A 27643-nucleotide genomic window follows, 5' to 3' on the forward strand; every position below is an offset into this window, starting at 1 on the left:
AAACAAAATCCCAAGGAAACTATAGCCCAGTACATGGAATCTCTGGTCGAAATCGCACACAGTTGCTTTGAAAGAACGATTTATTTATAGCAACACAATTCATGTCAGGCATATCAACCACTATAAAATCTAAATTACTATCCCTAGCTCCTACGCATTTTCAAGAATATATGGAAATTGTTATGAAGAATTAATGGAATCGTAGATAACGATGACCAAAGAAAATTATGATAGTATGCAAGGCCCAAATTCTTTTAGATAACAAACCTATAACCTAAGATACATCCACCTAGAGTTGTTAATTAGTCGAGTTCTTTCGACTACGACTAATAGTCGTAGTCATGGAAATCGACTAAAAACTTTAGCGACTAAATTAGTCTATTAGTCGACTAATTTGGCCGACTAATTTAGTCGACTAAAATGACTAATATAGTCGACTAAAAAACTAATTTTATTTAGTCGACTAAAACGACTAATTTAGTCGACTAAGTTGATCTATTCAGTCAGCATAGTCGACCCATTTAGTCTACATGCTTATCGATTAATTTAGTCGACTAAATAAATTTTTTGAGCCTAACCGAACCTGACCACTGTATAATCGTGGTTAGTCTAGTTCTTCCGACTACTTGAGATATCAGAGAAGATAAACCATAGAAAAGTCGCAAATCTCATATTCGTTATTTTTAAGAATTTTTTGTTTTTCATCAAATGGGCAAAAATATACATGTTAAATTAAAATTTAAATTAGGATGTATCATAGAAAAGTAACAATTGTCATACTCATAATCGTTATTTTTGAAGTTTTTTGAGTTATTTTAAAGTAAATAGGTAAAAATATTTTGTAATCATATTAAATTTAAATTTAAGTGAAGATGTACCATAGAAAAGTGACGATTGTCATAATTGTTATCTTTTAACCTTTTTGAATTTTTTTAAAACAAATAAGTAAAAATATATATTGTAAAGATGTTAAAATAAAATTTCAATGAGGATGTACGATAGAAAAGTGATAATTGTCATAATCGTTATTTGTGAACTTTTTTGAATTTTTTCAAAGAAAATAGGTAAAAATATATATTGTAGCCATGTTAAATTAAAATTTTAGTGAAGAACACAGAAAAGTGACAATTGTCATAATCGTTATTTTTGAACTTTTTTGTTGAAACGAGCTGACTTTTATCCGCCCGTTTATTCTATTAGGCGAGAAGGAGAACACACTTTTTAATTAACCATTTAAATTTGAAAGTAAGGAGATTGATTTGTAAATCTACACGTATAAATAAATTTCTTGTTTTGAAAACTATTTAAATAAAAAAAGATTAAGTTTTGTTAATTGGTTAGTTGTGTAATCCCCAGACCCGTGGTTTGGGTCTAAAAATTGACTAAACCAGCTCTGATCATGAGCCTCGGGAAAAGACCCGGGGTTCACACACTTAATCGCCAAGCCTAATAAATGCGAACATGTATTTTCTTTGAAAAATATTACAAAACGATACTGAATTTGTTATTATTTATATAAAGTATTTAAAAATAAGTGGTGGGGGAGGGGGGGGGGATCAACTAAACCTTTTTTCACAAAATCGATTTTCATAATTCTCCCTCAAAAAAAATTTTTCTCGCAATTGATCAGACGTATCACGTTTTCTTTAAAAGTCAAAACAAATCTTTTCCTCTTTTAATAAATTTTTTCAAAAAAGCAAAAATATAGCCATTCATGGCACATTTCCCCTATAATATCAATATTATTTTTAATTTCATATAATAAAATATCGAATCCCGGAAAAAACCCCCGGATAAAAAACCCCCGGAAAAATACCTCCAGAAAAAAACCCCGAAATTTATTTTATTGAATTTACTTAAGACCTAATAATATCGGTATATATTTATTTGGATTTAATAAAGTTTAGGCAAATTAGTATTTTAGAAAAAAATATTATGGAAATATAATTTAATAAAAAATTTTTTTAGGCCCCAATTCATTACTTAAAGATTACTCATGTACACCATAAAAAATGCTGATGTTCAATTAGGTACTGGGACAAAAAAATACCCCAGTAAAATAACCCATGTATTACTAATTTTCGTTAAAATTATTTGCTATAAATATCCATCCTTAATTACTATATTAAGTAGACTAAATTTGACAAAATTTGCAATAAGATCTGTTTATTTTATTGAAAAATCATTATTATATATATACAAATTTAATCATTTAGAATAATAATTATATCGGTTGACATCGAATAAAGGAGGAAATGGCCCTCATAAAATCTAATCTGGAAGGCTTTGCACCCCATCACGGTATATTCCTCGCAAAGTTTCTTTAACCGAATCTGGGTATTGTAACTCTACAATTTTGTTTTGGTGTCCAAATATCTACACGCCATCGTTCAAGTTTGGTTTCATTGGCAGCCATCTTACATTTCATTTTTTTAATCAATACCCAGATTGATGGGCGTTTATTCCCAACCAGATATGAAAAACGATGATTCCAACCTTCGCATTGATTATTTATGTGTTCTTCATCGGATAAGGTGCTCTCATTCACGTTCCAAGTTTCTGGAGGAAGTTGAGGCACAATTAGACATGTCTAGGATTGAGAATTGCTTCTTATGACCCCCCTTGACTCCATTGATGTAATTTTTATCGAAATATTCAAGAATTTCTTTACCATTGGTTGGAGTAACCGATTTCAGGAATTCCATTGCATTGCCCATATCACATAAAGGAACAAATGCTAACGTCCATTATGCCACAAAAGAATCTTAGGGTTTCATCGATTTTGTATTGGATTTCCAGACCTAGCTTTTGTATTTTTCTATGGGTACTTTGACACAATTGGTAAAGCATCCTCTGATTATGATGTGATCCCATAATTGAAAAAATAATAAAATAATTTAACATATTAATGATCATACCAATGACAGTTTTAACCGCGCTCATAGCAAACTTTTCGAAATCCATGTATATATATATAATGGATCAGGAAATAAATCCTTTTCTTGTTTAGACTTATTATTTCGAATATTTATTGGTAAAATTTTGTGTTTTTTCTTGAGTACTGAATAATTGCATAAATTTTCTGGGGATATAAAATTTCCACCCATATCAATATATGATGCCATGAGCACTCACTTATAAATTTATTTATCAAAATTAATTATTGCTAGGTATACTAAAAAAATTAAATGAAAATTGAGAAGAAAAAAATTGAGAGAACATCAGAAAAATAAAGATTAAAATGACTTAAAGGAAGAATGGGAAGAAAAATATAAATTGAGAAAAAAATTTAAGAAAATTTGACAAGAAAAAATTTTTAAAAATTAACGATTTTCCTTTTTTTGAATAGGAATTTTTTTAGGGTCTTTTTGTACATTTTTAAAATTATTTTAGAAAATAAATGACCAATCCCTCCCCCGTTTCTCTCTCCCATTCTTATTTAAAATTTGTAACAATAGCAAGATTTTTTGGTTCTTTAAATTATTTCAATTTAAAATATATTATATTTATTATCTTAAATTTCAATGATTATTAGATGGCACCAGTAAGTTTTTGTTTGAAATTTTTATTTAAAAAAAAATTCTTATATTTTAAAAATTTTTTATCCCGTTTCTCTTTCCAAAAATAAAACTATTTTTTAAAATAATCTAATAACAAATAAATGGTTCCGTCTCAACGCTACACCCTTACTAAAAATCATAATTTAGTAAGCATAAAAAAATATTCGATTTAAATTATGATCAAAATATTTATGATAATATAAAATTATTATTTATTCATATTATTTGTTATTATCATGCAAATATAATAATGAATCCAAATTTTTTGTGTTCAAAAGCGTTCCTATTTTTAAAAAAATACCCGCAATGTCTAAAAATCGAAAGGCTTGGTAATACGAAAGGCTAAAAAATAATATTGAAAATAAAAATAACAAAGAAAATGATTAATGAGATATTTGATTGAGACTAATGGTTGTCGTATTTGGCAATACTGACGAGGAATCAATTATCTTATATTTCAATTATTAGGCAATTTATTTTTTAATAATCATTTTATATAAATTTTAAACCTTTAAAAAATCTGTCATTCCTTTATTGTTTATAGAATCAAATGGCATTAAATCTAAGCAGCACATCAAAACAAATTTCGCCCTATCAGATTTCATATTTATTTTAAACATTAAAAAGATATTTAAAAAATATCAAAATTATTAGAGCTGGAATGAAACAAATTATAAATTAGATTTAGTTTTAACTTTCAAAATGCTTTACAAATTAATTTAATAAATTATATATTAAGTTTATACATTAAAAAGAAATTTAAAAAACATAATAATTAGAGTTGGAATAAAACAAATTATGAATTTGATTTAGTAGTAACTTTCAAAATAAAGTTTTACATAATTTTTTTATAAATTATATATTAAAAATATCTCAAAATAGAGCTGGCAATAAATAAACTAAAAATTTAGTTGTTTTAAACTTTCAAAATAAAGCTTAATAAAATTAATTTAACAAACCAGTTAAAAATTTTAAATGAATAATAATAAACAATAATACAAACCTAAGAGCCATTTTTTATCTTTTATATTGTTCCTGCATCTTGGAGTTGGCTTTAAAAACATTTTTATTCATTTTTTCTGATAGTTTGTGATAATTAATTAAGTGCCGAGATAGATTACTTGTACTTATATTTTTACTAAAACATTTTATTTCATAACTAAAATATAAATAAAATATAAGTCTAAAATAAATAAATTACTGTGAAAATGAATTATGTTTATTCGAATCTTCCTCATCTTTTTTCGCCAATTTTAAACAAGGTTCACAATAAATATAATCAGGCATTATTGTGCTTTTCTTAATTTCATTCTTCAAAATAAGATTTCCAAAGTATCTCCAGACATAACTTGATTTATGATTAGTAGAGAGAGTTGTTATTTCATAATTGTTTATAGGGTGGTTTAAAACGTGCAAGTCCATAAAAATAATTAATATGAATAGTTTGTGGAAATAAAATATGATGTATGAATGCATGTAAATGATATACACTAGTCTATTATATATAGCAATAGAATACAATTCATATTTTAATTTTATTAATGTTAGTATTCAAATTCAAATTAAAATAATAATAATTTAATATATAAATATAATTAATATGCTTTCTAAAAATTACACACGCCGCGCCGCCACTATAATAAAACTCGGCGGATTTTCCGGCGTGAATAAAAATGCCGGCGGCCGGCGTGAGCCGGCGGCGCACAGGTCTATTTATAGTTCGTTTATACACTTTATATATTTTTATAATAATGAATTTCTTTTTGTTTAAATTAACAGTGTCCTTTTTATTATGTATGTATTTTTTTTAAACGAGTTCATCAACCTTCTTTGAACTATTGTTATTTTTGACCTTACAAGGTTAAGAAAATATTATTTATAAATTTTTTAAAAAAAAATAAATTCAGGTTCATTGACTTTGTATTTTGAACTGTTTTAATATAGTCTTTAAAGGTTAAGAAGATTTGAACTGTTTTAATATAGTCTTTAAAGGTTAAGAAGATGTTTATTTCGTTAAATTTTATTTTATTATTTTATTTATATATATTATATATATTTTTTTTTACAATGACCTATGACGATTAAAAAAATATCCCGATGGCCATGATTTTGTCTTAAATATTAACTAACTTGATAAATAAAATAAATAATTGACTAAAGGTATGATAATAAGAATATCATAAAAATGATAAAATAATAAATATATGTTTTATATAGTTTTACCTATCTTTTTTTTTATTGAGAAGCCAGCATGTTTATTTTATATATTTTTTAGATAGCATCTGCAGACTGACTTGACATGGTGCCATGGGTAGCTTACCCCTTCCCAGCAGAGGTCAGATAGACATTATTTTGGGGAATTTTTTATTTTTATTTTATAGTATTTGATTTTATATAGTTTTTCAAGAAGTTAATTTAGATTTAATATTTTACATCTTTCTTTTAATTTATTATTTGGTTCCTAACTATAAATAGTGTCAGATCCCTCCATTGCCACCATGCTAATATAGTGTCTATAGTATGGATAAGCAAAAAGATATCGAAACAAAATTTATTTATTATAAAATATAACTGACTATAAACCTAATAAATTCTATATTTATACTTTTCAAAAGTAAATAACAGTCAATGTAACTATTAGATTAATATTATATTAAGTGAAAGAAATAATATAATAAGTACGTAAGGTAAAATTTAAGTTAATATAATTCAAATAAGTTAACATTCCTCCCTCTGTTCTTTCTTCGATCTTTCTGTGTCCCTCGTAGTAGTCGTGGAACCTTTCCAATCGTTTGTTGTTTTTGTACGTTCTTCTGTCTCTATTATCCTCGATCCCGTTTTGTTGTGGTATGGGGGCAAAGCCACCAGAAAAATGAGACCGCTATAAAAAAATACCGGCCATAGCGTTGCCCGTCCGCCCCTGATAATCAATAATAATGATCATAATAATATCCATAATAAAACACAAAAAATACCTAGAACACTTCCCTTATTTTTCAGAGGTATTCTCAGGTATATTTAAATATATATATATATATTTTACAAAAAAAACTATATTATCATATTATACAAAAAACGATTTTTATCAAAAAAACAATTTTTATTAATTCACTTCATTGATCGTCATTTCCGCCAATTCCTCCTGCACTTCTTCAGCAACCACACTAGTTTTTAGCACAATTGGTCGTCTCACCTTTTGTTCATATACCTTTTTCATCGGAGTCTTTCGTATATTGAAATTTTTCTTATTATCTATTGGCATTTTTTGATCATCATGAATCTTGGGAAATCTTGAGATTTTGTTCCGCTGAACTTCCTTGCATTATCACAGGATTATGGAAATTTGATCTAACGTAATTTATTATTTGGGAAATCCACTGCTTTATGTTCATTTATCCCATGCATAAAACGTCAAATGAAATAGTGTAGATCGTTGAAATTTAGGCATAAAAATTGGTATCAAGGACATCTTTTCTTCTATCTCAGGCTTACCTGAATTTTGATTTACAAGCTCCATCCAATATGTGCTTCATTTATTAATAGCATAGTATTTGCTTATTTTAAATAATAGGTTTACATCAGTTAATAATTAATATACTAATTTTTTAAATAAAGTGTTTAATTTTAATTTATAAATTTCACACAAACAAAAGCAAAACCCTCCTTATATTTTATATTATTTTCAAAAATTATTTCAATAAATATTATGTTTAAATTATTTACATTTTTATTTTATCCACTTCTTTTTAAATGACTTTCTCATACCTAACTCTCCTTATATTTTATATTATTTTCAAAAATAATGTCAATAAACATTATGTTTAGGTTATTTACATTTTTATTTTATCCGCTTCTTTTTAAATGACTTTCACATACCCCCTTTTTTATTTACTATCCACTTAACCTTATCATTTCTTTTATTTTATTAATCCTGTATTTATATCCCTTTTTATAAACAATTTTATGCACATGTCTTAATTCCCCATTTCATCATAAAAGCTTACTATTTATTCCCCTCGAACATATTAATTGTTTATAAATTTTGCTCACATGTCTTTTATTCCACCATTTCATCATAAATTAAATTAAATTAAATATTACAATTATTCCCTTCGAACATATTAATTGTTTATAAATTTTGCTCACATGTCTTTTATTCCACCATTTCATCATAAATTAAATTAAATATTACAATTATTCCCTTCGAACACAATTTACATTACTCCCTTCTTTATCAATCTAACTTTTCTCCTTTTCAATTTTTTAATTACCAACTTGTTTTTTTCTCATCTATTATCTTATCACCATTTGCTGTTTTTTTATAATTATATTTTCAACCATATACAAAGTTTTTCCATAAAGTACCAACCTAGCAACATTCAACATAACTACAACATTCAACATGATATCACATTCTCTTCATAAATGGACTACGCGATTCATAATCATTTACCCCCCCCCCCACACAAAAATTTAATTATACAATTCAAACGATTCAATTTTACATATATACCAATTTTTATTTAACTCGATCTCTTAATTGATCACAGTGTTACTTCTACACTTTGATTTTCCATTATTACTGAACACAGTTTTTTCCCCAAATTTTCTTCAACATTGCCTTTTTCTCAATTTTCACTTTTTCCATACATTGTAACCCACACTAATTGAGTCACACTGTATTTTACTTGATCATTATTCTCCTGATTCTCAACAATTTCCGTGTGTCTCAACATATCCAAAAACATATTTATTTTTCTGCCCAATAATTTTTCCGCAGGTGATTTGCCATTATTACTCATAGCATTATTATAATACAGCTGCAATATCCACATCTCCTCTCGGTCTTCTGTAGTTTTTATTAACCAATTTTTTACTACCATCATCTCAGTCTGTCTATTTGAACTAGGATGATGGTGTTTTTTAAATCCAGTAGTAATAGATGCTGGACCTCCATCCAATACCATAATTTTAGGTATTCCAAATCTTGAAAATATTTTTTTACAATATTTCAACACAATTCCTAGTTTAATCCATGTACTTCAGCAAATTCTATCCACTTTGAAAATCTACTATTAAAATAAATTTTTTCCCTTCCCACTCAAAGAAATCTAAGTGAATTCTTTATGGCCCTTTTGTTTTTCGGCCAACTACTATTTTTATCTTTATGGGGCATGTTGGCATAGGAATATTTCGCAATTTTTTCCTAATTTATCCATTTCTCATTCATACCCGGCCATCTTACCCAATGATTCTATATAATTCCTTAATGTCCCGCATGCAATATATCCATCCTCTTAAATTCCAAGGAATAACAGCTCTATTTCCTCTCATGATACATTTATCCGCTATCGTTAATTCTGTTTCCACATTTTTAAATTTACTTCCCTGATCATTCCATGGTTTTCTTCTAGACATTCATAATTTTACTAAATTTAATTCTTTATCTTTCAAAGTATATTTTTGAATATCTTCCCATTTAGTAGGACTACCTTTTAAAACTCTAGTTAATGTTCTGATAAGAGCTTTTTCCCCAATTTCATCTTCATATAATCATATCCTGTTTTTCATCAATATCTCCTATCTTGACAAAAGGTCCGGTAAATGATTTTCTTTTCCTTGTCTATATTTCAATTCCAAATCGAAACTTCTCACCAACATTAACCATCGTTGCAATAAAGGAGAGATCATCAATTCTTTATTATCCTTTTTAAACAAATGTATCATAGGTTATGATCTGTATATATCACAAATTTTCTTCCAATCAAATATTCTCTGCACATCGTCAATCCAAAATTGACTGCTAAAGCTTCTGTTCAATTACCGAATATCTTCTTTCTACATCTTTGAATAATCTCGTAAAAAAAAATCACTGGTCTCGCCACTTCTTCTATCTTGTGCAACAAAGCTCCACCCATTCCTTTATTGGATGCATCAACAGTCAAAATCACTTTTAAATCACTATTGAAACATACTAAAATAGGTTCCTTGCTAATTTGTAATTTTAACAATTCGAACGCCACTTCTTGTTAATCTTTCCATTCAAAAAGTACATTTTTTATTAATAATTCATACAAAGGAGCTGATACCCTTGCAAAATCTTCTATAGATCGATGATAATAATTTACACTTATAAACGATTTTATCTCAGCTTTATTCGTCAGTTTTCGCATGTTTGCAATACTTACCAAATTCTTATCCAACGGTTTCATTTCTATTTCATCTATTTTATGCCCCAAATATACAACTTCTGTAACCCCCATAACACTTTTTCAATACTCGCTCTTAATCCTTTAACTCGAATTCTCTTAAAAACTTCTTCCCACCTTTGATTTTGCTCTACCGTTTCCCGTGTAATAAAAAACACCTTCTTACCCCTGAAATACACAGCCATCGTTCTTTTGGTGCTGAAACACTAAATTCAAATAGCAATCTACAAAATGTAAATAATCATTTAAACGTTGTTATTGTTAATTTTCTCGTAGATTCCTTCATAGGTAACACATATTAAAAATATATTTTTGAAAAATACTTTGCTTTTATAATTCGCTAATATTTCTTCAATTCTAGGTAATGGGTACTTAACCTCTACAACCCAGGGATTCAAAGTTACTCTAAAATCCGCACAAATCCTTAACTTACCGTTAGCCTTCCTTGCCAAAACTTGTTGCCAATTCACTATATCCAATAAAGCAAATGATTCCATCACGTAACTAATTATATATCTTTTTTTATTTCTGCTCTCTATTCAAAAGGCACTCTACGTCCTGCACAATATTGAGGTGTATATCCTTCTTTTAAAAGTATATCCACTCATAATCCGTCAAACAACCCAATTTTTCATCAAATATTTTTTTTTATTTTTTCTTCATGGCATTCCCACTAAATTTTCTTCTCCACACTTTCATTCTTTAATTTTTTCCCTTACCAATTTCACCGGATAATTTTATGATACAGGTAATTTTTCCCTCTCCAAATATGAGTCCTTACAAATCTCATCACATCTTATATAACTATTTCCCAAAAATTATCTTATTGTATATTTCCAATGTAATATCTTCTTCATCTATTTCCGAAATATTATCATCCAGATCAACCGAAATATTATCAACTTCCAAATCAAGAATTTTCTCAATTCTTTGACTATGTAACATACTTTTATCATCTTTATTATCCAAAATATCAGGCTTCTCCTGACCCATTTTATTCCTCATAATTTTTACATTTTTCTGAATTTTCTCAGAATTATTTACCAAATTTTTAATTTCACCACTCTTTAACATTTTATTTTTCACAATTTCTTTTACCTTATTATCAAAAATTTCTTGATTATTATTACCATATTTTCAATTTTAATATTCTCTAAAACCTTCCACCAATTTATTTTCCATGTTCTTAATATCTACCTCTTATATAGAAGTTTTTAATATTTCATTATTTTTATTATTTTTTTTCCCTCGGAATATATTCAAAAAAAAATTATTTTCCTGTCAAATTTTCATATCCAATTCAATCCCGAAATGTATCAATTTTCCTTCTAATATCCAAACATATTATTTCTTTATTTACGGTAAATTTATTTCCAATACCATAATTTCCGATATGGTTGCTTACAAAACATCGAAATTTCATTATTTCCACATTCACTTTACCCTTGGACATTGATCATAATTTTAATTTTTATAATCTTCCAGCGTTAAATCTGTAAATTACATATTTGTATATTCCTGGTTGCATTTCCAATTTTATAAACTCCATAATTCTTATTTTCATTTTATTCTTAACATTCATTGTCACTTCCTCCATTTTTTATTTCATTCTTAACATTCATTGTATTTTCACATATAATTTTATTCATTTGATCCGAATTCTTTAATGTAACCTCTCCAAATGTTTTTATTTATCATACAGTCATCCTACTGTACAATCTTTCGCATAATGTCCAATATTACGGCACTTAAAACAAGTTATATCTCCCACATTGCTTCTTTCATAGGTATTTTTCCGCTCCTTTTTAACATATTCCACAGCAGGAAATGCTTTGGAATTTCCTTGTTCATTTTTATAACATTTATCTTGATTATGTCCAAAATTTCCACAATTTTCACACGAAATCATAATTTTTGTTTTTCATCTAACAGTTTATAGGAACGTAACAATCTTCTGCATTATGTCCTTTATTTCCACATCTTTTACATATCTTCGGTAACACTGATTTATTCTTTCATTATATTACATGCTTATACCATACTTTCCACAATTATAACATGCTCCATTCTGTCTCTATTCAGCGGATCCTTCTATATACAACTCTAAATCCATTCCCCCCTCTATTATTTCCATAATTTTGTTCTATTATTCTCTCATTTCACTTTTCATTTTTCTCCTTCAATTCTTTTATTTTTATTTCTGCCATTTCTACTTTCAATATTTGTTTTTCCCTTTTTTCTAACTCACCTTTCTTCTCTCATTTCTCTTTTTCATTTTTTCAATTTCAATCTCTTTTTTTATTCTCATTCCATTTTTATTTAATTCTCTTTTTTTTATTTTCATTTTCCATATCAATTTCCTTTTTCAGAATCTTTAATGATATCTGGTTTATTAATATTAATTTCACATTTCCTTTTTTCAGAATCGCTAAAGATATCTGCTTTTAATATTCCGCTTTTTTTCCCATCATTTTTCACAATACACATTTTCATTATAAAAATTATCCATTTCTTTTTTAAATTTCCCAATTTTTTCATTTTTCTCCATTTCCATTTGATTCAATATTCTTATTCAATTTATATCTTACTTTCCATTCCTTTTCTTATATCAAGAATAAACCATAACCCATAATATTAAGATTATCACTATTCCAAAGTAAATACCTAATTGAGAAACATTTTTAATTTCAAAATAATTGGTTTTAATATTTTTCCTATTCAGCATCTTAAAATTTTATTTTTAAACTCCAAATTAAACTTTATAATAAACTAATTATAAATTTTATTAAAAATATTTTCACAATTTTAAATGATAAAAAGTAAGCTAATGCTGTTAGCGTCAATGTGTTATTTTCGGCAATGTACACATTGCCTGATTTTTTTAGGCAATGTGTTACGGTGGTAGGCATTGCCTAAATAACCAGGCAAAGTGTACATTGCCTGGTTTTTTTAGGCAATGTATTTTATTTTATAAATTAATAAATTTATAATTTATTTGAGAGATTAATTTATTATTTAATTGATATTAATTTAATATTTATTTGAGAGGAATTTATTATTTATAAATTTATTATTTTTATAATTTAAAGATTTTATTAGATATATTTTTAAGTAATATTTTTAAGATTGTCAATGTTTTTTATATATTTTTTTGAGATTTATATAAATATTTTTATATATATATTTTTTTTTTATAAAATAAATTTTCCTTTATTTTCAATTTTCAATTTTCAAATAATAAATAATATAAAGTATTAAAAAAAACGAAAATATAATATTTTATGTTTTAATATATTTAAAAATGTTTGAAAAATATATAATAATACTATTAAAAAAAAGAACGGAGATGGTGTGACGCAGGGAAACAAAAATGAAAAAGGGACGTGAGTGTTGTCTAGGATAGCTCTTTGGTTAGAAGACTACCATTGAAACTGATATAATTAGCTTTGAGAATCGCTATAGATAATCGTTGACGAAGAAAAAAACCCTCTCGAGGTTCTTCTGAGAGTTTGCTGATTTGTGATCCTAAGTTTTTGAAAAATGCTAAGGCGAGTTTGCCGAAGGTGCCAAGAGTGGTTGATATGATTGGGATGAAGCAATGATCGTTCATTATTTCTGTGTATTTAGAAGTTTTAAGTTGTTCCTTCTGGTCAAGGATGTTGATGGCGTGGTTGAATGGGGCCAAGGGGTCAATACAGGAATAGTCCCATACCAAAAGTTGGCCTCTCCTCCATGGGATTTGAGAGATCCCGTCAGGACGTTTACCGTCAGATCTAAAAAGACCCTGTGGTTCTAGAGTGGAAGGAATTTGGGCGGATTTCAGTGCATGTTGGATGATTGTATTACATTGCTTGTGTCTGATGAATCGTCCATTGCAGGAGCGACAATGTAAACTATGTCTACCCTTCGAGTCAACTGGCGAGTTGCACCCTGAGCAGATGTGAGGGTGAGTGATGGAACAATTTAGACGAATGCCGATGGCGTGGTTAAATTCATTGTTGGATAGCTGAAGCTGAAGATTGGTAGATGGGATGGCCTCAAGAAACTCATGTCCCGTACCATTGAGCAGGGAAGAGAATAGGGTGCGGTCGGTAGATTGCATGCTAGATAAGAGAGTTTCAACGCAGCGAGCAACTACTGGTGCATCCCAGTCTTTCTGTCTATGGGTTGTGGGGGGATGAGAATCAGCATTGATCCTTGTTTTCCAAATATCCATAGCCACGATTAAGGAAAGGACTTCTTTAGAATTATGGGCGGTGGTTATTGGCTTTGTCAAGAGACTACTCGATATGAAAGTAGTTATTGCTAAGTCATGTGAAGATCTGATGCCGAGACCACCAAATTTGGTTGAAAGAGTTGCTTGAGCCCAAGTGGTTTCGTTGAATCTGATATTTACTATTTTTTCGGTTAAGTCCTTTATTCCTTTTTCGTAAGCTTGGAGAGGAATAGGATATTTAAAAATTGGTGTTGACCGAAGTGCGTAAAGCTATAAATAGTGTTGAAATCCCACCTTATTTGCTTGAAAATGATTCATTAATAAAATGTGTGTATGGTAATTCTATAGAAATTGCTGATATAGATAGTCTTTCTACTAAAATAATATTAACCACCAAAAATAAAATTGCACTTACCCTCAACAACGATATCATTAATATAATTTCAGGCCCTATCAAACATTATTATAGTGCAGATTCCATTGAAAGCGATAATAAGGATGATATAATGAATTTTCCAATAGAATTTTTGCATTCACAAACTCCATCCGGTATGCCACCTCACAAGCTAACACTTAAGGTTGGTACAATTGTTATGCTATTACGCAACTTGAACCCAAAGAAAGGACTTTGTAATGGTACCCGTTTAATCATACGACATTTACATATTAATTTTATCGACGCTGAGGTATTGACAGGCACTAATAAGGGTTATCGAGTTTTTCTCCCACGAATAGATATAGCTCCAAGTGACTCTCAGTTATCATTTACTTTAAAAAGACGACAGTCTCCTAATTCCCGCTTTTGTGATTACAATAGATAAAAGTCAAGGACAAACTTTTGATCATGTAGGCTTATTCCTCCCTGAGCCCGTCTTTGCCCATGGACAACTATATGTGGCTCTTACTAGATGTAAATCTCAAAATAATATGAAAAATATGATTCTGCCATCAGAATTACAAGGAAAAATTTTAAAAAATGATAAAACATTCACACAAAATATCGTATATAATGAAATCTTAAATTCATAATTTGTAAGAAATTTAAAAAAGTCACCAACTTTGTTATTCACCATCAAATCACCAACTTTACATCATCTTCAAAAACGAAACCATCTTGAGCAAAGAAAAGAGAACTTCTTCACCATCGCTAAACCATCTTCCTCACCAACAACAGTAAATTCTATTTTGTAATTTCAATTTACATATTTCAGGTTATTTACGGCAAACTACGAGTAAGGATATTACAACATCATCTTCAAAAACGAAATCACATTGAGCAAAGAAAAGAAAACTTCTTCACCATAGCTAAACCATCTTCCTCACCAACAACAGTAAATTCTATTTTATAATTTCAATTTACACGTTTTTTTTCAGGTTATTTACAGCAAACTACGAGCAAGGAAATTACAACATCATCTTCAAAAACGAAACCACATTGAGCAAAGAAAAGAGAACTTCTTCACCATCGCTAAACCATCTTCCTCACCAACAACAGTAAATTCTACTTTATAATTTCAATTTACACGTTTTATTTCAGGATATTTACGGCAAACTACGAGCAAGGAAATTACAACATCATCTTCAAAAACGTAACCACATTGAGGAAAAAAAAGAGAACTTCTTCACCATCGCTAAACCATCTTCCTCACCAACAACAGTAAATTCTATTTTATAATTTCAATTTACACGTTTTTTTTCTGGTTATTTACGGCAAACTACGAGCAAGGAAATTACAACATCATCTTCAAAAACGAAACCACATTGAGCAAAGAAAAGAGAACTTCTTCACCATCGCTAAACCATCTTCCTCACCAACAACAGTAAATAGAGATTCTATTTTATAATTTCAATTTACGTTTTTTTTCAGGTATTTACGGCAAACTACGAGCAATGAAATTACAACATCATCTTCAAAAACGAAACCACATTGAGCAAATAAAAGGAACTTCTTCTCCATCGCTAAACCATCTTCCTCACCAACAACAGTAAATTCTACGATATAATTTCAATTTACACGTTTTATTTCAGGTTATTTACGGCAAACTACGAGAAAGGAAATTACAACATCATCTTCAAAAACGAAACCACATTGAACAAAGAAAAGAGAACTTCTTCACCATCGCTAAACCATCTTCCTCACCAACAACAGTAAATTCTATTTTATAATTTCAATTTACACGTTTTTTTTCAGGTTATTTACGGCAAACTACGAGCAAGGAAATTACAACATAATCTCCAAAAACGAAACCACATTGAACAAAGAAAAGAGAACTTCTTCACCATCGCTAAACCATCTTCCTCACCAACAACAGTAAATTCTACGATATAATTTCAATTTACACGTTATTATTTCAGGATATTTACGGCAAACTACGAGCAAGGAAATTACAACATCATCTTCAAAAACGAAACCACATTGAGCAAAGAAAAGAGAACTTCTTCACCATCGCTAAACCATCTTCCTCACCAACAACAGTAAATTCTATTTTATAATTTCAATTTACACGTTTTATTTCAGGATATTTACGGCAAACTACGAGCAAGGAAATTACAACATCATCTTCAAAAACGTAACCACATTGAGCAAAGAAAAGAGAACTTCTTCACCATCGCTAAACCATCTTCCTCACCAACAACAGTAAATTCTATTTTATAATTTCAATTTACACGTTTTTTTCTGGTTATTTACGGCAAACTACGAGCAAGGAAATTACAACATCATCTTCAAAAACGAAACCACATTGAGCAAAGAAAAGAGAACTTCTTCACCATCGCTAAACCATCTTCCTCACCAACAACAGTAAATTCTATTTTATAATTTCAATTTACACGTTTTTTTTCAGGTTATTTACGGCAAACTACGAGCAATGAAATTACAACATCATCTTCAAAAACGAAACCACATTGAGCAAATAAAAGAGAACTTCTTCTCCATCGCTAAACCATCTTCCTCACCAACAACAGTAAATTCTACGATATAATTTCAATTTACACGTTTTATTTCAGGTTATTTACGGCAAACTACGAGAAAGGAAATTACAACATCATCTTCAAAAACGAAACCACATTGAACAAAGAAAAGAGAACTTCTTCACCATCGCTAAACCATCTTCCTCACCAACAACAGTAAATTCTATGTTATAATTTCAATTTACACGTTATTATTTCAGGTTATTTACGGCAAACTACGAGCAAGGAAATTACAACATCATCTTCAAAAACGAAACCACATTGAACAAAGAAAAGAGAACTTCTTCACCATCGCTAAACCATCTTCCTCACCAACAACAGTAAATTCTACGATATAATTTCAATTTACACGTTATTATTTCAGGATATTTACGGCAAACTACGAGCAAGGAAATTACAACATCATCTTCAAAAACGAAACCACATTGAGCAAAGAAAAGAGAACTTCTTCACCATCGCTAAACCATCTTCCTCACCAACAACAGTAAATTCTATTTTATAATTTCAATTTACACGTTGTTTTTCAGGTTATTTACGGCAAACTACGAGCAAGGAAATTACAACATCATCTTCAAAAACGAAACCACATTGAGCAAAGAAAAGAGAACTTCTTCACCATCGCTAAACCATCTTCCTCACCAACAACAGTAAATTCTACTTTATAATTTCAATTTACACGTTGTTATTTCAGGATATTTACGGCAAACTACGAGCAAGGAAATTACAACATCATCTTCAAAAACGAAACCACATTGAGCAAAGAAAAGAGAACTTCTTCACCATCGCTAAACCATCTTCCTCACCAACAACAGTAAATTCTACTTTATAATTTCAATTTACACGTTTTATTTCAGGTTATTTACGGCAAACTACGAGCAAGGAAATTACAACATCATCTTCAAAAACGAAACCACATTGAGCAAAGAAAAGAGAACTTCTTCACCATCGCTAAACCATCTTCCTCACCAACAACAGTAAATTCTACTTTATAATTTCAATTTACACGTTTTATTTCAGGATATTTATGGCAAACTACGAGCCATGGCAAAACATTAACAAATAAAAGTCAAGATACGGTGATATACCCGACTAATGCTTAAAATTCTTACATTCCTCTCAATTTTGAAAATATTTTAAATCTCCTTTTTTAGATAAAATTTTCTATATTATAAAATTTATTATATTATATTTTTTATATGGCTACAAATGCATATGTGTTGTAACCCGATAATCATCAACTCTTGAAGTATAAATATTTTTTACATTTTCTTATAATTCATATCTTTGTCTCTTTTTTTCTATTTCTTCCTTCTTTTTTTCATTTCTTTGCTCCCCTAAAATCCATCTCCTACCTTCACGCGGGGAGTGAACAGCAATTCTGACTAACAGGAGCTCTGGTAAATAATGTTAGTATTTAGAGTGCTAATAAGAGATATTGTTTCATTTTTGTAATTTTAAATAAAAATTTCTAAATCACATCTCAAATTATAATTCCCCGTCATTCTTGACGGGTGATCAGTGTCTGATAAATAATGTTAGTATTTAGGGTGCTAATAAGAGATATTGTTTCATTTTTGTAATTTTAGATATAAATTTCTAAATCACATCTCAAATTATAATTCCCCGTCATTCTTGACGGGTGATCAGTGTGATGCTAATATGAGATATTTTTTCATTTTTATTCATTTTTGTAATTTAAAATATAAATTTCGAAATCACATCTCATAAAATAGGAAAATTTCTGATTCATCCATCATCAAATAAAGGTAAAATATATTATTCATCAGTCATTGAATAAAAAAGACAATTCATCACTCTTAGTCTTAATGGGTTGGAATTGGCCTGAAGGAGGAGGGGGAGGGGTAAAAAGAATTATCGTAAAAGAACGAATAAAATTCTCATCCCCGTCATTTTTGACGGGTTATCAACTAGTAATAAATAAAACACAAAAAATACATAGAACACAATGATTATGTCAAAAATATTTTTTGAAAATTAAATTTTTATATGAAAGAAAATACCACCTTGATTATGTATCTATTTGATGTGATCGGCGAATATTTAGTTATAGTGTAATAGTTTTTACGAAATAATTTAGTTATAGTATAATAGTTTTTACGAAATAGATTTTATCGATTTTTATATGTTTATCGTTGTTGAAAAAAAAGAAAGAAATATAATATTATTACTGTTTTTGTGTAGATTATTTTTGTATTTATTTTTTTTCGCGATGTTATATAAAGTAAAAAAAAAAAAAATCATTATTATTCCTTCTGCTCAAAGAAAATTTGAAAAAAGAATTTTAGCATTTTTAGTTAAGGAAGGAAAAAGAAAATAAAAATATATCAAGTAAAAAAAAAGAAGTATTTAAAATTAAAAAGATTAGGTCGTAAGTTAGAGTTGTAATAGGTTAGAAAATGGTGGCCAAGAACTCGCGACCTTCTAAGTGAGCAAACGATAGTGAGTTTAGTACCCATTTGTTGGGCGGTTATATTCAGCAAGCGATAGTTAAGAGTTTAATACCCAATTGTTGTGTGGTTACATTGAGAAAGCGATAGTTAAGAGTTTATTACCCATTTGTTGGGGGGTTAAGACAAAAGAACAAATTATACGAAAGTGCTGCCCAAATTTTGGCCAGAAAAAACCTGTTACACGGAAGTGCTGCCCAAATTTTTACGAATATAAACCTATTAAAATTCGCTCAAATTTTTACTAAATAAGCCTAGTACATGGAAATGCTGCCCAAATTTTACGAATATAAACCTATTAGAAATTCGCTCATTTTTTTTACTAAATAAGCCTAGTACACGGAAGTGCTGCCCAAATTTTTGCATATATAAATCTGTTAGACGAAATTTACCCAAAATTTTAGTAAAAAAGCCAGTTCCACGGAAGTGCTGCCCAAATTTTGTTAAGCGTAAGTCTGTTACAAGATTTACAAGGATTTTGTCATATATTAACCTATTAAGTGTGCATGTTTATGTGCATCATCGGATTATTTACGCTCCTTGTAATATCTTACTTATTGACATCACAAATAACCAAGATTTTTATTTTGAAATTAATCATAAATTTTTTATAACACCAGGATGAAAAGTTCAATTTGTTAAATACTGGGAGGTTCAGTATGATATTTTTGGAGCGCTGGCTATACTATTAATATGGATATGTAGTTTATTTGGGGCAGGAGAATGAGGAGTCGCAGTGTAGGAATTAATGGACAAACTTTGACCATTGAGGGACATAATGGAGAGGATATGATGGGTAAAGTTACTTGGTTACCGGTTCAGGAGTTAATTAAAGGGTGGATGGATAGCGATATAAACAGTAATATATGGTTCTGATAAACAAAGTTTAGAAAATAATCAAGTGTTGAGACCATGAGAGCCAAGAGAGAATTCTCGGGAAAGGAGATTGGAAATAAAAATTTTGAGTCTCGAGGGAGAGTAGTAATGAGTTGTTATAATTGTGGTAAGGTCATATGCTCAGAGATTGCAGTGAGGCGAAATGTTTTGGTTGTGGGAAGTTAGGACATATAGCCCTTTATTGTCCAGGTAAGCAAGAGAGATTAAGATGTGCGGGTTGTGGTAGGTTTGGGCCTAATAAAGAGGAATGTAATGCGAACAACTACAATAACAAGAGTGGTTTTCCTTAGAGAGGTATGAGTCAGAATGCTTCAAATGTGAGGATAATTGAGCGGGAGAGAATGGAAAAGGTGGGGGCAGTTAATGTCCAGGAATTGGAGGAATAAAATATGGAATGTTTTCGATGCCGAAAGGGTGGGCATGTGGCGCGGGATTGTGAGAATTTGTGACTATATGATATTGAAAAAACTGCAGTACGGGTCGGGGCAAGACGGTTAAGAGGGACAAGGACGGGGTTTAATCAGCAAAAAACAAATAAGGAGGAATGCGTAAATATGCTACAAGAGGGGATAGTACATGATCCTTGTCCTAGAGTGATGATAAATTTAGGGGGAAGAATGGTTCCCAAGTTGTTTGATACAAGCAGCCTTCGGTAATTGGATATAATCTTATATTGCTGATAAGTTTCAGCAGATAGAGGAATTATTAATTACTTCCAAAAATTAAAAAGAATTGGTCCATGGTAGTTTTTGGGGAGTATTTTCATGGTGGGGTTGTACCAATAACGAGTGAAGAATATGCTGGTATGACATTGAAAGAGAATGTGTTGCCGGGAATTGAGACCATGTTTAATGAGGGAACCATAGAAAATAATTCTAGGAGCGAAATAAGGAGCAATAATTTAAGGAGCGAAACTGATCAAAATAATTCAAGGAGCGATAATTTAAGGAACGAAATAAGGAGAAACAATTCTAGGAGCGAAACAAGGAGCGAAGCAAGTCAAAATAATTCAAGGAGCGAACCAAGGCAAAACAATTCTAGGAGCGAAACAAAGAGCGATAATTTAAGGAGCGAAACAAGAGACAATGGTTAAAATAAAATAAAAAATAGATATGGTTTTTAGAGATTTACTTATCTCCAGGTTTGGGAAAAAATTTTGAAAATTACTATGGGTTGGCCAGGCTTGAGAAAATTTTTTTATAAAATTATTTGGGCTCGGCTTGGAAAATATTTTTTAATTATATTGGGCTGAGCTTAGGGAAAATTTTTCAAAATTATTATGAGCTTGGACTCTTAGGATTTTTTTTATTATTAACTTTGGGTCAGACATTGGCCTAAAACAAACTTTTTTTGCAGGCCTGAGCTCGGCCTGATCAAAAAACCAAGGCCTATGAAAATCTGATTTTGATTGTATTTTTAAATTCATTATGATTGTTTAAATATTTTATTTCAGTTCCAACTACCAAAATTTTATGATCTTTCATTGGGCTTGGAAGAATTTTTCAAACTTATTATGGCTTTGTATTGCCTGGGAATTTTTTTAATATTAAATATTAGGAATAAGTAATCAGTAATATTTAACAAATAATATTGGTATTATCAAGTAAAAGCTTTAAATTTATTTTTACTCAAAATAGTATTTACCCTTAGTTTTAATGGATTGAACATGGCCTGAAGGGGGGGGGGGGTAAAAGAATAAAAATTGGACATTATTTTCAAATAACAGATAACACTTGAAAAGATTATGAGATGATGGTATCAAATAAACTGATGAAAAATGAAGCGAATCTTTGAAATTAAATGAAATAATATTTTTGTTTGGAGAGGTCTGTGAAGGTTGGGTGTGTTGTAATTGTGTATTTTATATTATATATATAACTTTATTTAATATCCAATGTCAATCAAATAATGTTTATATTTAGTTTCATATAATATCCAATGGCAAAATTATATGTTATACATGTCAAACATCAATATGATAATACTATGGATTAGATGGAAAAAAGTGATCATCTGACAACCAACTCCTTTGTTGTATAACATTTAAAATAATGATTGTATTTGATGAATAGAATATATGTTAATATATTGGAATTATTTTACTGGTCAATGTTTAAATTGGAATTATTTTAAATGGTTCATGGTTTAGGTCCTGTTTGTAAAAAATAATATTTGTTCGGATTGAACCTTTAAAAAAACGGGTCAGACCTTCGCAAACAAGCGTATTAAAATTTTGTAAAAAGAGAATTTAAATTTCAACACTAAGAGAATTTAAATTTCAACACTAAGAGAATTTAAATTTCAACACTATTCTTTAAAAATAATATTGAGCCGTATACAATTAAAAATTTTCAAGATTCTCTTCTGTCAAATTATATCTATAAAGAGGAAGTATAAACTTTAGGGCCTGAATTAAGTAGATGGAACCATCAAATAGCGTTATAGAATCAAAATATTATTGATATTTTTTAGTAAAAACTTATTATAAATCATCTTTAAAGAGTTAAAACATCAAAGGGGTTCAATACTGTTTGGAGGCATTTTTGAAGGTTCGGTGACAATTTTTTTACGGGTTTAATGGTTCAGTTTGAATCCCTTATTTTTATATATTATTAAAAATAAAATTTCATTTTTATTTAACTTATAATTATTCTTTATATAATAAAAATATTAAATTAAAATAATTTTTCTATTCAATATTTTTTGGGCCAATCATTTAAATTTATGATTTTTTTTTAAAATTCAAATTAAACTAAAGAAATTAGGAAATAATTTTCAATTATGATCCAAGTCCCTATAAGAGCCCTGCAAATTTATTTTGTTTTGTCTCGAGTACTGTTCGAAATTTTTAATTGAAAAATATAAATTAAACGCGTTTTTTGTCCTAATTCCAAGGGTAATAAAAGAAGAAAAACATCAATTTCTATTATTTTTATGCCAGTGCCCGAAAACAATTTTTAAAAATTCAAGCCTATTCCAGACCTATTTTTTATTTTCAAATTGCATGGCTCTCCTTATAATTATGAGGAAATAACCGATTCATATCTTTATTCTTATAATAGTCAATAATCATAATAATATGGATTAGAAAAAAATCAATATTTATTGAAATTCGTTCAAAGATACAATTAAAAAAATATTAATGAAAACAATTAAATTTCTCGTAAATTAAAGGCCTATTTATATCATAATATTTCCCATCACATAGATTAAATATAATTTTTTCTCTCAAAAGCCGATTTATATAATATTTCATTTTCAACTTCGTTAGTTTAAAAAAATCTTGGAAGTATAAAATATTTAAATTTTTTGAGTCTAAACAATATTTTAAGATTCGTCTCCATCTACAAATATTTTTAATAACATTGTTAGATTTAATGATGTAAATCTGATCCATATTTCTGTCATGTATTTTATTACATTTTATGCACGTATGATTTTGAATAGTCGATATATCTAAATTTTTGTGGCAAGCACCATGTTGATATTTCCTGCAAATGTTGCATACTAACATATTTCCTTCTAATATATCCTTTATTTGGCAAGGACATTGTATATTATAGACATTAACATCATCATAGTTACTACAAGTTTGATCCTTTGCAAGAGGAAGTGGAGAATTTAGATCACTTTCATAATCCAAGAATGTCGAAATATTTTTGTTCGTTGAAGCAATCTCTATATCCTGCATAAGATTTCTATTTGTAAACACATTTAACGATAACATATGCCATTTTGTTGTCATTTGTCCTATTTTTAATTGATTTAATTTACATAATTTGTCGAAATCCCTCGTAGAAATAAATCCAGGAGCTTGGTAATCAAGTGGTGTTATATCCTCATAATAAAAAATTCTCATAGATACTCGGGTATTTCTAGGCAATTTGATAAAAATATTTTTTAATTTCTCCAAAGATTGTATAAGATTTAATGGATTATCGGATTTATAAGAAGTTAGTTTATCAACATTTTTGTTTTTTTTAATTTTTACTTGCATTTTATTATTAGAACTAAATTGGAATATATAGTATTCTATAAAATTTTTTGCTATGTCCTCTTCTATATAGAAACCCATTATGACTTTTTTTAAATATTTCTTTTTGATGGCATCATAACAACCTTGCATCATTTTATAAACATAATAAGCATTCGGATCATGTTCATCAGCTATTAAAACGTTCAGATCCATACTTTTATCTTTTATTTTTTCGAATGCATTCTCAGGAAATATCTTGCGAATATATAATATGGAAGAAACAGAGATGCCGTAAACTTTTTGAATATAATTGATTGATAATTTTTCATTTAATTTGATAGAACTTTTAGATTTTGTTAATTGTAAAGTCATTATTAGAGCAGACGATATTTTTTAACATAAAATGAATTTATAAATAATTTTTGTTTTGTTTTGATAATTCATTGCTAAAATACGGTAAAATAAATAATAAATATTTTAGTAAAATAAAAGCCCATAAATTCTTTAACTTTGATTAATAATAGTATTTTTGGTTGACTTTATTATACTTGTACCAATTTGGTGGAATATAACATTCTAAATATTTTATATATTAAGTAAATATAATCACTTAAGCCATTTTTTTATTGTCGATATTTTTAAAAATGCATGAAAAATATAATTCAATACTACATATTACATTACAATACCATATTTAAATAATTACAGAACATTACTACAATCACTTTTTATATGATAGAAGTTTAGCGTTATTCATATTTTCTATTTGAATTATTATTCTTTTTTAATGCTGGTATTTTAGTATTTTTAGAAGATTTTTCACCGTTTATTGTAATAGGTGGTTCTATATTGTTTCTTTTCGTTAATTTTGGAAGACCTTTAGGTCTCGTTAAGTTTATTTTGTTGGAAAAGGTTAATGCATATGACACTCTTAAATTACTGTTTGCGATTGATTTCATTTTTGTCAATGGCGATGAGCAATCCCTTTTAGATGCTTTTTTTGATTTATCATGAATATTTAAGTTTTTCAAATATATTTGATTTTGTGAATAATCTTTTGGTGAGATTTTTTTTGTAAAAGTGCGTTGTTTTACCAATAAATTCGGAAACATCTTCATGTCAAAATTAGTATCACAAATATTATCATCTAAATTATTTTGATGGTCTAAATTATCAAAGCCTGGAGGTTCATTTATAACTCGGAATGAATGCTTATTTTCTAAAATTTTAATGCCGTCATAATCACTGTTGAGATGGTTATTATCTGAAATACTGAGATGATGATTATTTTCTTTTGAAATATTACATAATATCTTTGGATTACTGAAAATATTTTTTTTAGAATACAAATGAGTTGAACAATTATTTTCGGTATTGAAACTAGAACTGAAAGAATTAGTCGAAGATGTAATCATATTTGCATCATATTCACTGTCGGATACAAGTGATAACTTTTCATTTTCTATATAGATTAAATTTTCTTGAGAAGTGAGGCAAAGTTCTGAATTATAAATTTTAAAACCATAATCATTGTAGTGGACATTTGCAATATTTTTTTCTCGGAACTTTAAAGAATTTGTAGATGAAGTGATAAATTTAGGTAGGGATGAAGATTCAGTAACATCAATATTTGTTGAATTTGAGGTTGGAAGAGACGTATATGATATATTGTCACAATCATAAAAATTTAAAATATCGGATGATTCTGCCTCTATTCCTACATAATTGCTTTGATACTGAGATTTATTCTGTATTGAAGAATTGTTGAAAAGGTGGAAATTTGAACTTGATTTATCAGGAAATAGATTTACATTATTGGTATTCTCAAATATTCCATAATTACTTTTTTCATCAAAATTTTTATAAAGAATGTTAAGATTTGTGGTATTATAATAATCATTCGCAACATCTTCAATGTATCCATAATTAGTTTCAAGATTAAAAGATAAAGGATTATAATTTTTTGGTAAAGCTGAAATAATACATTGATCCAATAATGCTTTATCCAAAGGAGATGGATCAGAAGTCAATGATTCTTGACTTGATGTATGATTTGAATCGTTTTTATTCGAAGAAATGATTACGTCTGAAATTAAATTCATGTTATAATTTATATCTATTGATTTATCATCATATTCAATTTTTTTATTATTTGAAGATTGATTTATTTCAAAAAGTTTATGAGAATCTATTTCAACATCGTTCTCATCTTCAATTATTAGCGGGCTTAATGCATCTAAAGAGTCATGATGAGAAAAAATCATGGGAGTGTTCTCTACCTGAAATATATATTTTCGATCGGAATTATTTATATGATCATCATGAAAAATGTGGTCAATTAATACATTTTTAGGCAGAGAAGAGCTAACTTGGTTGTGAGGCTTTGAGGAATGTATTGAAGGTGCAAGAAAAAATTCGTCATCATATTCTTGTTTATTAATATTGTAATATGTGTTATCATCAAAATTATCAAGAATTTGGTAATTAGCAATTGCGATTCGAGGAAAATCTTTTATATCGTTAACAAAATTATTCGATGATATTGGTAATATATTGTCAAATGAAGAACTTTTTGAATAAGTGGCCGGTGTATCTTCAACATAATATGCTTTTAATTCTTCGTCATCATTCAATAAATTATTTTGAATAACAAAAGGGTTTTGTTGAGTGAAATAATATTGAGTTTCTTTCATAAGGACCACAGGATCATTTTTAGATGGGGATGGTGGCCTAGTGGCGTGGTAAGGAGTGCCTTCCGTTGCGTAAGTCTTTATAGCATCTTCAAACTCATTATCGTCCAATTTATTTTGATTGTTACGGGATTGTGAATATTCTTATTTACAATATTAATTCATTATAGTGATTTGGCCGACCATCTCAAAATTGAATGAATCTTGGCATGTTAGTTATTTATGTTGTAAATGTTAATAAATCCAAATTTTAGAGCGCCGCTCAACCATATCCAAAGATATACTTCTTCAAAGTCGAAAATCGCTTAATGCGTGATTTCATTAAATCTTGTTTTTTTTTAAAAAATACTTAAAATAGACTTATGATAGAGTTACAAATAATTTATCATTTTATAGCTATTAAATTTTTACATTGGAAAATATCGAAAAAAATTAAAAAACATTCGTATTTCCGGTAAAAATAAAAAATTAACATTAAGAAGGGATATTTTTTGGGTGTTGATATTCTCTAAAAATGTTTATTATCTTTATATTAAACTATTTAATAAAAAATCTAGATAGCCTTTTTGTTTTTTTAATTTTATAAATAAAAAAAGGTATTGATAGATGGCGTTAAATTAAACAATATTTATAATATAATAATAATATATTTAATAT

At 28.5% G+C, this 27643-nt stretch overlaps 2 protein-coding genes across 6 annotated transcripts in view; both read right to left on the reverse strand.

Moving 5' to 3' along the window:
• Positions 1-23647: 23647 nt before the first annotated feature.
• On the reverse strand, positions 23648-24668 carry LOC135928692 (HORMA domain-containing protein 1-like). The gene is made up of 2 exons (XM_065465149.1): positions 23741-24668; positions 23648-23664 (listed from the first exon to the last, which is right to left on the reverse strand). The coding sequence occupies exons 1-2, from the start codon at positions 24666-24668 to the stop codon at positions 23648-23650; spliced, it is 945 nt and encodes a 314-aa protein (XP_065321221.1).
• A 347-nt stretch (positions 24669-25015) lies between these two features.
• Positions 25016-27643, reverse strand: part of LOC135929181 (putative uncharacterized protein DDB_G0282133) — a 71761-nt gene continuing 69133 nt past the window's right edge. For all 5 annotated transcript variants that reach the window (XM_065465722.1, XM_065465724.1, XM_065465723.1 and 2 more), the window contains one exon: positions 25016-27129. In XM_065465722.1, the coding sequence (XP_065321794.1) occupies positions 25046-27129 (2084 nt within the window). In that variant the 3' untranslated portion in view covers positions 25016-25045. The remainder of the gene's footprint in view (positions 27130-27643) is intronic.

Source organism: Gordionus sp. m RMFG-2023, chromosome 4 (assembly GCF_954871325.1).
Source record: "Gordionus sp. m RMFG-2023 chromosome 4, tfGorSpeb1-WG-v2, whole genome shotgun sequence".
NCBI classification, from domain to species: domain Eukaryota; kingdom Metazoa; phylum Nematomorpha; class Gordioida; order Chordodea; family Parachordodidae; genus Gordionus; species Gordionus sp. m RMFG-2023.